The sequence below is a fragment of the Ambystoma mexicanum genome, chromosome 3p (assembly GCF_040938575.1).
Source record: "Ambystoma mexicanum isolate Mex_15411 chromosome 3p, UKY_AmexF1_1, whole genome shotgun sequence".
NCBI lineage: Eukaryota > Metazoa > Chordata > Amphibia > Caudata > Ambystomatidae > Ambystoma > Ambystoma mexicanum.
Genome location: NC_090925.1, coordinates 40,226,969 through 40,239,444, shown reverse-complemented (window position 1 = coordinate 40,239,444; position 12,476 = coordinate 40,226,969). Strand labels below are relative to the sequence as shown.

Sequence of the window (12,476 nt, the reverse complement as noted above, 5' to 3'; positions counted from 1 at the left end):
TAGAGGGATCCAACCATGACCTCATCCAAGAGAACTAACAAGGCCCGAGAAGATCGGATTTGAAATTGTGTGGTTTCTTGTTAATACCAATCAGAACTTTGTGTAAGCAAAAGTTTATATCGACTATTAGCACCCTGGGAAAGGGTGCTGGCCAATCAGGAGGCTCGGAAGGCAGGCTGTACTGTAATGCTGTACCTGAGTTCCTACATGGCTGCTAATGGTCTTTTAAAAAAAAAAATGTTCAAAAAGAAATGTACCTTTGTTGCGCGGCCCGGCAAAGTCCATTTTCAGGTTGATAATATCACAATGATCAACATGGAAAACAGACTTTACTGACAGCAGCATCCTGTGGCGCTGAGCAGCAAAACAAATGTAAATTTCTTTTTTTAAATAAAAAAAAATACCATTAGCACCCGTGTAGGGGTGCCAGTCTAGTGGGTGTGATAATAAAGTAATTTAAAGGCAAGGCGAGGGTAGTGTAATCGACCAGGAACTGAGTGATAGTGGCAACAAAAAAACTGTCGCCCGAACACTTTAAATTCCTTTCCAGATTCCGGCATTTGTAACAGTTCAGTCAGTTATTTTCCGATAGGTCTAGAAGACGCGTGTTTGTAAAATTCAGATTCAATTTATTAGAAAATTTGGAAGTACTTGGCACCCGATTAAAAATAAACAAAGGAAACAGACAGCACATGCAGACGGTGTAGAAATCCCCAGACAATGGCCCTCATTACGACCCAGGCGGTAAGCGGAAAACGATGCCGGTAAATGAATACCGGCATCGTGTTCCGCTAGGTCTGATTATAACCTGCGAAAGTGCAATTAGCGACATCGTAGTTTACGGTGCCGCTAACAGCACCAAGGTCGCGCGTGCGCGACACACCATGCCGTAAATAACGGCATGGCGCAAAGCTACGCAGATCACAAACCAAGCGGACATGCCCCTAACGCCATCGCCAAGGCCGTAAAGTACCTTACCGCCATGGCGCTAATTCCGCCATCGCGAACCAACCGTAAATGGCCATGTGCAGTGTACCCAGCTGCCACAGGTGCACAGAATCAGCACAGGTGGAGGCAATACAGACTCTCCCAGTGCAAAAAGAGCACACCCCACCCCTACTAGCCCCAGTCACACTCCACAATGATACCAATAGGATTAGCAATGTTGGGGCTGGAGGACCTGATAGCAATGCGAGTGCTACAACTGCAACAACAACAACAACAACAAGCTGCACAGAGTAGACGCAGGAGGAGAAGGAGGGCAAGGCAGGGCCAGCAAGCCCCACCAGCACAGTCAGTGGCACCACGCAGGCAGCCCCCAATCCCACGCATCAGAGCCAGTCCATTCAACCTCACCGCAGAGCAGATCCACACCCTGTACCGACTGGACTGGGACACCATCACCAACATTGTGCACATGATACACAACGACATTGTCAGCATGATAGAAACACCCACCGCCATCCCGCCCCTACTGAAGGTCGTGTCCGTGCTCCACTTCCTGGCCGCAGGCACCTACCAGCACACAGTGGGCCACTTGCATGGCATATCCCAACCATTATTCTCACGTACACTGATCCAAGTGCTTGATGCCCTCCTCAAGCACACAGACGACCACATCTCATTGCCACGGTCTGCCCAGGAGATTGCCAACACCAAAGTGGGTTTTCATGCACTAGCTGGCATACCTGGTTGCATTGGTGCCATCGACTGCACCCATGTTGAATTGGTGGTCCCACATGCCATGGAGGTACCATACCGCAACCGTAAACTATTTCACTCAATCAACGTGCAAATGGTCTGCGACTCCAACAGGATCTTCACACATTGTGCCCGATTCCCCGGATCAACCCATGATTCAATGGTCCTTCGGAACTCCACAATACCACGCTACATGGAGCGACATGCAGGCCCAAGATCCTGCCTACTCGGTGAGTCTAATGTCATGAGCATGGAAATGCGAAGTGTGTAGGTGATCGACGTACCAATGCATATTTCACCTGGCAGAAAGGGGGGGGGGAATGATGCATACGTCACATGGCTGCGACTAGCAGTAGCCAGATCATACCCTGAGGCAGCACTCACGTCATCTGACAACTGTATACATGATGCCTGATCTAATCAGCCCTAACATGTGAATGAAAGTGTACCCCAACCATGACACAACCATCTGCAAGTGCATTGTACGAAATGTGACCACATTGACTCCAAAGGAACGCACCTACATGCACGTCACCAAACACCATCAACTGAAAGGCCTGTCCCCCATAACGGCGCACAAAGGAGGCACATGTCGGACAGGAACATCAATGCACCACTACACAGACAGCAAGACCCACAAACTCCCCCCATTGACACCAGTATTGTTCCCTGGGGTCATAATGAGCCAGACAGCAATGTTGCAATCATGTGAGCTTTGACATCACAGGACACGTGCCAGGTCACATAAAGTAACGGCCTGAACGGACACAGTGGATGGGCACTCACAAGGCAATTGTCCCCCCTGCATTGTGTCTTGGCATGCAAAACAGTACATGAGAGCCATGAACATATACCGGTTGCATAGTGTGAATCCATTAGCACAACTAAATTTGGTGCAAAGTAACAGTTGAATGCAAGGCATGGTGGCGCGTCATGTTCAGAAAGCGATCTCATTCCTGACACATACATTGTTGCCCATTTACAGGTGATGCAGGCTATCCCCTGAAGAGGTGGCTCCTTACACCAATTCGGAACCCACAGAACCAGCATGAGGAGGACTTCAACCGTGCCCATGCACGTACCCGTGTGGTGATAGAGCAGGCCTTTGGCCTACTGAAGGCACGTTTCCGCTGCCTCAGCAGGTCTGGCGGGGCACTCCTGTACCGCCATGAGAAGGTTGCGAAGATCGTCATGGCATGTGTCATGCTACACAATATGTGCGTCAGACGTAACGTGCCTATGCCCCCTGACGCAGAACTGCAACCACCTGATGATGAGGATGATGAGGGTGGGGATGGGGCAGCACCTCAAGGAGGCAGCGATGCACAGGAGGGGCGTGAAATGCGTCAGAATCTCATTGACCAATACTTCTAGCACACACAACGTGTGCGTGTAACATGTGGACGGCACTTGGGGCACTGTGTGTGTCTGGTATATGCACACTGTAGACTGTACAACAATAAAGCACACATACACAATGAGCAATGTCCACACATTTGGTTTGTGATAAACGAAAAAGTGTATTGTGCTTCTGAAAAGTTATGACACACCCAATCCCCCCTCCCCCCTGAACACCCCAACACACCCAATCCCCCCTCCCCCTGAACACCCCAACACACCCAATCCCCCCTACCCCCTGAACACCCCAACACACCCAATCCCCCCTCCCCCCTGAACACCCCAACACACCCAATTCCCCCTCCCCTCCCCCCAGAAATCCCTGCAAAGGAGTGCCAGTGCCTGTGGTGAAGTGGGTAATGTTTTAGTGGTCCACTGGACGGGCACTATTGGCAGCCCCCTGTCCCGGAACCTGGGGCCCCCCTGCCTGTACTCCTCCGGGTCCTGGATGACCTGCGGACGGGGCTGGATGGGGCCGAACTTGCAGCTGAGGAGGTACCAGCCTGCTTGGTACGCCTTGTGTCCATGATTGTCCGTATCAGTTCACCAATCATATTCCGCACTGCGGCTAGTTCTGTGCATATGTTCGTGCTTGCTGATTGGATGGCTGCCTTGATGCTGTCAGCACACCTCTCCATACCTGAACTGGCACCTCCACAATCAGCAACATGCTGCGTTAGGATTGACGCCAGATGTTCTTGCCTCGCTGATATTTGGTCCAGCACCTGGCTGAAATCAGGCACAATGGAGGTTGCAATTGCAGGCCCAATAGGACTACTCCCCTCTTCCCCTACTCCCACTGGGCTTGGAGTGGCTGGCCATGAACCTCCAGGGGATTGCCCCTGTGTGTCCTGTCCATGCAGGCTACATGGGGACAGGTATGGGGAGGTAAGTTGGGTGTTGGGGGGACCTTCCATGTCATCATCCCCATTCGCCACATCGTTGTCAGAACAGGCTGCGATGGCTGCAGTCTCCCCGACTGTACTGCTCCCCGCAGACACGATCCCCTCAGTGGGCGGCAGTGGTTGTGGGTCTGCCGTGGGGGCCATCATGTCCCTTTCCTCGGGGGGAATTGCTGCCCTGGGCTGTTCGGCAACAGGAATTTTGGCCTGCTGTGGGTTGGCCACGGGTCCAGCAGAGGTGGATGGTTGGTGGCCTCTTGCCTCTGTCCTGGTCTTCTTGGCTGGGGTGGTGCCACTCTCGTCCATGCCGGTGTCCGAGTGTGAGCCTGTGGTGGAGCAGAGGAGGGAAAGTGTTATTGATGGTTCAGCGGACATTGAGCAGGCATTGTGATGAGTGCCATGGTTTAGATGGATAGATGGTAGGCCGTGACATACAGGTTGTCTCACTTTTGGGTGGGTTGAGCATGCAGGAATGTGTGTGCCTGCTTTAGAGTGTACATGCTGCATGTGTGCAGGGTGTGGGTCTTCTGCTGATGTGTTGCATTTGCCATATGGGGCGACATTGTGATTCCCACGTAAGTGTGATTCAGGGTGTTTTGCAAAGCTGCATTGGAGGCACCTACCTGTGTCTCCTGATGTCGGGGCTCCTCTCTCCATTCCGCCGACGCCCTCAATGCACTCTATGCCGATCAATGAGGCACATGTCTCCTCCCATGGCTGCATCTTCAGTGGGGAGTCTGCTCCACCGCCAGTTGCCAGTCCCAGGTTGCGGTTTGCTGACAGTATGCCCCTTACTCGGAGCCAGAGGTCATCCCACCTTTTGCGGCACTGTCTGGCGGTGCGTGGGGTGGTACCTACGGCACTGATGCATTGTGCCACGAGTTCCCATGCTGCTTTTTTTCCGGGCTATGGCTGGTCTCATCATCTCTGATGAGAAGACGACGTCTGCCTTCTCCTGCAGCGTTTCTGCAAGCATGGTTAACTCTTCGCGACTGAAGCGGTCCTGCCGCTGCCTGTCGCAAGCTTTTTTGACAACTGTTGGCATGGTTGGGTGAGGAAATGGGTGGGTAATGGGATTCACAGTGTTTCAGGGTCGAATGTAGTGTGGTTGGGTAGGATGGCAATGGATTGTGTTTTTAAAGATGGCCGCTGTGCTCTTTCCCGTTCCGCCGCGATGACGCTACTTCCGGTTCCGCTTATTTGCAGTGACCACTAATTACGGTGCCCGCTAATTACGGTGCCCGCTAATTACGGTGCCCGCTGATTACGGGGCCCGCTGATTACGGTCGGCGCAATGATGGGTGGCGGTAGGTCACCCAGCGCGGCATTCGATGCCGGTAAGGGCTGTTTACGCCATGGCGTAGTTTACATTACCGCCATGGCGTAATGCTCGTGCGCGATGGGTCGGAATATGGCGCTCTTTACGCCATCGGTCCATGGCGTAAACGATGATTACGCCATGGCGGTAATGTAGATTACTTACCGCCAGGGTCGTAATGAGGGCCAATGAAAACATTGAAACATGTGATGATACATTGTCCGGTTTTAAATAATATTAGAAAGACATGTTTTATGCGATTTGGTTTTAATCACGACTCAAGACTCCATTGATTCAGAAATCTTTTGGAGCAGCTGTATGAATTGGAGACAGTTGAGTCTTAACTTGCCAATAATGTAATTATATAATTAAATTGAAAATGTCTTTTTTTTTAAATGTGAAATGATGGTCATGAATGTATTCAACAATACGATTATATTGACTTGTATGCCAGGACGCTGGTGTAGCCCTGCGAAGTCTGTAATTCAAAATATCATTTTAATTTATGACAATAGTGTACAAGTTTGATTATATTAACTGTGTATGCATTTTAAATTAGTACAAAAAGTTTACATTTATTTAAAGTGGCAGGGTGTCCCCTTTCACAGCGGACTCACCTTAGCTGGGTAAGGACTGTGATGTGGGTGAAATAACTGTTTATCAACACCAAGCAGATGATAGGTAGGATAGAGGATAGTTCAGGGGCAATGTGCGGTGCAACATGGGTTCGATCCCCAGCCCAGCACTTAGGCGCTGGTTTAATCAGACTAATATTAATCACCAATACATACATTAGAATACCATTTTAAATTGGAGGTCCATTTTAGGAATGTGTTTGTTACCAGAGAACATCTCCAGTAGTCAAGTCTCTGTGCCTGGAAGGTGGCCCCTTATTGTGATCAGCCCTATTGAACAGCAAGGTGTTTTCCTTTTTTTCAGATTTCTCCAGGGGTGTGGCTTGCAGTCCTCTTTCTATGTGCCTGGGGGTCATGGTGCTGATTCTGTTCCTCACTGTAGTCGCCCAGTCTGTTCTGAGTAAGTACACTTGAATGACATACTCAATATGCGTGGCTATAACTCGAGGGCAGCAGGCAAAGGTCACATAACAAAAATGTATCATGAGGTAGTTATGCTATGTTATTGTGCATTTGTATAGCGCCCTATATACCATTTGTTACGATCTCAAAGCAATGTGGGTTGAACACCCTCGGGGACCGCAATCCAGGTCAGTGGAGAGAGTAGGGTAGTATAAAGTGCTTAGGTGCACTCAGTATGTGCGCAGCCAGTGCGGTGTGTAGCTGCATTCTAATGGTAGGCATAGTGCGGTGGCTGTGTGAGGTCAGTAGAATGTGTGCAGCAACGAGTCTGCGTTCTGGCGGTTGTGGTGCGTATGTATTATATTATGTGTGCAACTACGCCGATTTTGTTGTGGGGTTAGCTGCATTCTAAAGACTGTTGAGGTGTTCATGGAGGTGAGTAGGTAGGTGTGCAGCTAGGCCGAATTGATCGAGGGGTATAGCTGCATTCTACTGTTTGCTGGTGTAGAGTACAGAGTGAGCATATTGGTGTAAAGAAACAAATAAGGTTGTGATATGCATTAGATGAATAGTAACTGTTACTACCATTACATTTACTGCAATAACCTGAGTGAGTTCTCTTTTCGAGTTCAGGCATGCCCAAGCTTAAGAGGCGGTAACTCTGCTATTAATCTTTGCCTGGGGAGATGGTCATAGTGGCAAAGAAAAGAGATTGCACTCGACTAGTTATTGGGTACATTTGCTGGATTTTTTGTTGTCCTGGCCCTTAACCATGATAAATCCAAGATTATGGTGGTGGAGCAAAGGAAATCTCCCAAGTGCAGATTAGGGGGGAATAATTAAGTTCTGGAGCAGATGAAATCAATTAATTTCCTGGGGGATCCTCACGGGGATAACCCTTCTGGGGCTAGTCCATATGCCATGGTGCAAATCATATTGAAACAATCTACAGGTACAATGTTTCCTTATATAGAAATATAGACACTGTTTCTTTTAAAGGTGTTGCCAAGGTCTACAAGGACGAATCTATTGCACAGGAATTATATAGGGCCGAGGACGGGGGCCTCACTGTTGCCATAATGAGGCTGATGTGGATTTGCTTATTGATTAACCGTAATAATGGAGCCTAGAGGCAGGTAAGATGCAGAGGCGGCTTGTAGAGGTAGGTGGCGTCATTTCCAGGCTAGGATTACAGGATCAGGATTGGTGTGAGGGAAGAACAGGTGTCCAGGTGCAGAGCCAGAAGACGGAGATCCCCCACCCATGATGATCAGCGGTAACCTCTGTAAGTGACACATGCGGAATGCAAGGATGGAACACTCAGGTGAAAACTCCGCAGCATCACTCAGTAACACTCCCAATAGTCTGCCCACAGCAAGATAGACAGGATATACCATGAACCTTAATATAATGGGCTTGGACAACAACATAGTTGGCTGAAGGACAGTCCCTGTGTAGAGATATGGTGAGCCACTGCCACCAGAAGAACAATACAATCAAAGGACTTGTTGACTTGACAAGTGTCTTGTGCTTTCAGGGTGGAAGGACTAGTTCTTCATTGCAGGAGGTACAAGTATTCCTCCCGAACCAAAGCACATTCTCAGAGCGACAGCCATACCTGGAAGGTGGGAGTTCAGTTGGTCTGAATCCATCACAAACCAGAAGGCCGATATTTGGAAATGATTGAAGTGAGAAGGCCCGCTATACCGTAATCTGGTTACTGACCACTTGCACAGGTGGTTGATTACACAGATGAGACTGAACCATCTTCAGCTATCGGCAACAGAGCACACTGGGAGGGCAATGCCCATCTTTCTGACCTGTGCTTCTGTGACTTAAGAGGGTGGAAGATGCCATCTGCGCTTTAATGTTGTGTACATTTGGTTGCATCTCAGGAACTGATGTCGAGTGCTCCGTCTACCTAAAGCTAGGCGTGCAGCGTATGGGGAGTCAATGGTCTTCTTGCTGTTCCCCGATCATGGGCCGCAGCAACGTTCATCTGGAACGCCTTCGTCTAGAAGATATGTGCTGAGGATGTGGAGCGTAGGATATCCTCCATGCCGAATGTTTACTGCTGGGAGTCTAACATCATCATGCAAAGTTCTATGTATTTATGTGTTTGTTTTCAAGCCAGAAGGCCACTCTTGTCATTTATGAATGTGCCGCCAAATTAGCTAACACAACTCTACATCATTTTAATTTATTTTACTGTTGTTTTAATTGTTCAGTACATTGTAAATTCCACAAGGTTTTGACTCTTGATACTAAGTTCCAGAGGCAAGTTGCAGAATGGACACATTCTACTCAAACTTTGTTGCAGCGACCATAACCAGAGAATCCTATACGCATTTTATGGTTACAACCAGAGTAATTATGCTGTTGATTAATAAAGAAATATATTCTTGTTATGGGGAAGGGATACTTTGAACTTTATTTTTTCCAATAGTAGGATATTTTAAGTGTCTCTTGAAGTTATGTTATGTTATTATTATTTCTCTCCAGGCTCTATCGTGGATCTGTAGAAAGAAGCGATAGGTGGGATGGTTAGGGTGTTAGCAGGAAAAGACAAGAAGTTGTGCTCAACTGTTGTTGCCAGCAGAGCCAGGAGCAACTGGCATCAGTTCAAGAGTATTCTCTGGGTGTTTGTGGTTGTTTGCCTGTAGGACTATGCTTCCCTATGGGAGACTTGAGGGTTGTAGGGACAATGTGGGTTTGGTTCAGTTTTAGCAGTTGGTTTGATATGTCTACCATTTTGACTAGGTTCTGTTGTGGTGTATTTTCAGGACGGCAAGTTAGTGTATATGCATTGAGTGAGGTGTTTAAAGAGTGTGGTTGTTACTCAGATCAATTCTCTGGGTAGATCTGGTTGGGTATGTCATCTGGTGTCTTTTGAGGGTGTTTCTTTTGACATACTCCCTTATCATGCAAAGATTTGCATTTTTAAATTGGTGTGTGAGGTTGGGATGAAATTATTGGGCTACGTATTATGTCTTTATGTTTTAATGATCTAAATTAAACCCATAACTAACTAACTTGTGGACATTGTGACCGAAATCCATCTAGAAACTTTTAAATTTGACAAATATAGCACAGTGAATGACAATGCATTGCTAAGGTTCAAACACTTTACTTAGGTGCTGAAGCCAGGATCCGAGACCTGTTTGCAACCTGGCCACTTGACCACATATATTTGCACCACTTACTTTTGGAATATGTATGTCTGGCTTTCAATAATACTCTGTTTTATAAAGATGACTAGGGACACACCCAAATCACATGATAAACCAACTTGACATGTATATAAATCCTTATAGAAATATGTTCTGCAATAAGAGTAGTTTTATTGTTCCCATCCTGAATAACCACACACAAGTACCAAAGTTTAAAGTAATGTGAGCCTAAAAAACTCCTCTGTGTTTTGCAAATGTACTTTCAAAACTTAAAGACACACAGGATACTGTGCGATAATGGCACCTGTTTGTAGTTTAGTTGATGTTTGACAAAACCATGCAATTGATATTATATATTATTTGAAGGTTGCATAACAAACAAACTCTTCTATTGTTTATGTGTAAACCAAGACGCTCTCACCATTTTAGGTCTGCTCCTTCTGTTCTCACTTGTGGGGTCCCTCAATGGTCTGTAATCTCCCCTTTTCGATGTCTATGCCCACCCTTTAGCTATTCTCATTCATTCTTATGTGTGTCATGTTTACACGTGTACACCCGGTTGAGTCTGTGAGTAGATCAGAACCTGAATGAAGCTGCCATTCGTATAAGCGGAAATCGGGGAATGGATGAAGAATGACTGGCTGTAACTGAACGGAGAAAGACAGAACTCCTGGTGATCGGACTGCCGTCAGCATGGTCACTGTGGTCTCCTGAGCCTAACTACCATCTTAGCAGGCTACCAGGTTACCAAAGTTTGCCCATGTCTCACCGGTGCTGTCTATCTCTGTCATATGATTATACCCTACAGGCTGACCAGGGTTCTTGGTCCCTCAAATCCTCACCTTCTGTGTGTTACACGGTTGTGGAAGGCAACTGTAGGTGGCAGGGCATTCTCAGTGGCGGCTGCTGCTCTTTGGAATACCCTTCCGTTATCTCTTTGGTGGATCGACAACCCCACAAAGTTTCAGAAAGCCTTACATACTTTCCTTTATCCTGAATAATTGGTATTGTTTGTTTTCTTTTGTCTCAAAAATAAGCACTAGGATACCCTCGAGTTGCAGCGCGCTCTACAAGTATAAAATAACATAACTTAAGATAAGCGTGCATCGTGAAAATAAGGGAGAACATTTCAAAAGGATTTCTTGGTAACTGCTTTATTGCCTCAGGCAATCTCCAGATTTGGTTAGCTGCCTTGAGTTTTATGTGGGTTTTCAGGAGAAAATGCTCTCATCAGTTCTTAGCACCTTAACATTAACACTTATAGGCGGCAACAGTCAGAAGCCACTGATTGGTGTTGGGGTTCTGCATTGTATTGGAGAATAGGTAGCATAAGGACATTAACACCAAGGACATATCACAACAAGACAATACATACCCATGCAATCTCCCCTGATGTCACACACATGAACTAATATACACACAAGCATAAACACACACGCACAAATACATAACTTCATAAGGCAAGGCTCCACAGGATGTGCCTCATAGGGGAGACGGCAGGGCCTCTTAAGAGAGAAATAACTAAATAGTGGCAGGAAGCAGCCCACCAGACTCCACTTTTGTGGCCCTCTAGTGTGCCTATTGACCCTATATGTTTGGGCGGCTCCAGTGGGGCAGATCCTCCTAGTAGCCGCGTGATGAGATGGGAAGCAGCGGGTGTTCTTGGAGATTTGTGCAAACAGAAGACACGGAAGGCAGGGACAGCTGCTGCCTGTGGCGCCCCATGTGGTGAAAGCCCCTATGGCTGCAATAATAGCAAGACCTGAGGCGAGGAATGGACTCAAGTAGTACTGCCTCCTACAATACAGATGCACGTCACAATGTGTTTGGGGTAAGACTCCATGGACCAATAGTGGGCTTCCTGAATGACGTCACCACCCTTCCTGCTATTTCTGTCACATGCACTGCAAACCACAAGGATAAACACCAGGCTCTTATTCTCCACTGGATTTGCAACCAGTGCACGTGGGTGGGCCTCCGTCTCTTGCTACCCCTAGTGTACCTATAGTCTTCCAGCAGGAGGCGTATTGCAAATATTTGCCTGGTCACCAGCGGACGGAGCACTGGTTCCAGTGCGTCAGGATGCAGGATTCTGACTGATAATGAGATCTTACTTTCTTCAGCACCAAGATGAAAGTATATGCCACAGCTTGTGCAGTACACATTCTAGATACACATGTGCATTAATACATGCATGCTTATGGCCTGGTCATTGAATTGAATCATGGATATGCCCGGGTAGTCCCTTCATGTGGCCCTGAACTCCCCTCATGAGATATATATATATATACATTTCTGAGGCTTGTGGAATCTGCTTAGATCACATGCTGTGCATAGGCCGACATCTAGTGGAAGCTGCGGAGTATTACAGTTTGTTTTTCGAAACTCGAAAATGGGCGTCGACACAGGCGTGCCAGTAATACTATCCCTAGTGTGACGTCCACTGTACCCAAGATCCCTCACGCGTCTAGGATCCTCAGATTGTTTTTTTCCGCCATACTGGTCGGAAGCATTTTGCGGAGTCCCCTGGCCTTAGCCATACTTTTGCTAATAATCAAATTTATAATTCTTATTGACATCCTTCCCCACCCCAACGTCGACCCTCGACACTTGATGACGGCTGGAGAAGATATCGACCGTCGGCTGCTGCACGACGGATCGGGGCCTCGGAAGGCCGCTGGCCTCGGCCCGGGCCTAGTAGGCCGCTGGCCTCGGCCCTGCAAGTAGGGAGAGTGGGGGGTGGTACATACTCTTCACTCTTGAAATGTAGGTACACCTTATATATTTCCTACACTTACCAGCCCGCTGCCTCAAGGTGCGTATGGAGGGTACCCCTTTCCAATTCTGCCCCAAGTGCAACCGCAAATACCCTTGGGTCGACAGGCACGCCACGTGCAATCTCTGCTTGCCGAGGGACCACCCCGAAGCGAACTGCAGAGCGTGTAGTAGG

General features: G+C 47.8%; 1 protein-coding gene across 1 annotated transcript in view; it reads left to right on the top strand.

Moving 5' to 3' along the window:
• Positions 1 to 12,476, top strand: part of LOC138580112 (natural killer cells antigen CD94-like) — a 129,702-nt gene that overhangs the window by 51,147 nt on the left and 66,079 nt on the right. Inside the window, exon 2 of the mRNA XM_069650390.1 lies at positions 6,259 to 6,354. Coding sequence (XP_069506491.1) covers positions 6,259 to 6,354 — 96 coding nt within the window. The remainder of the gene's footprint in view (positions 1 to 6,258; positions 6,355 to 12,476) is intronic.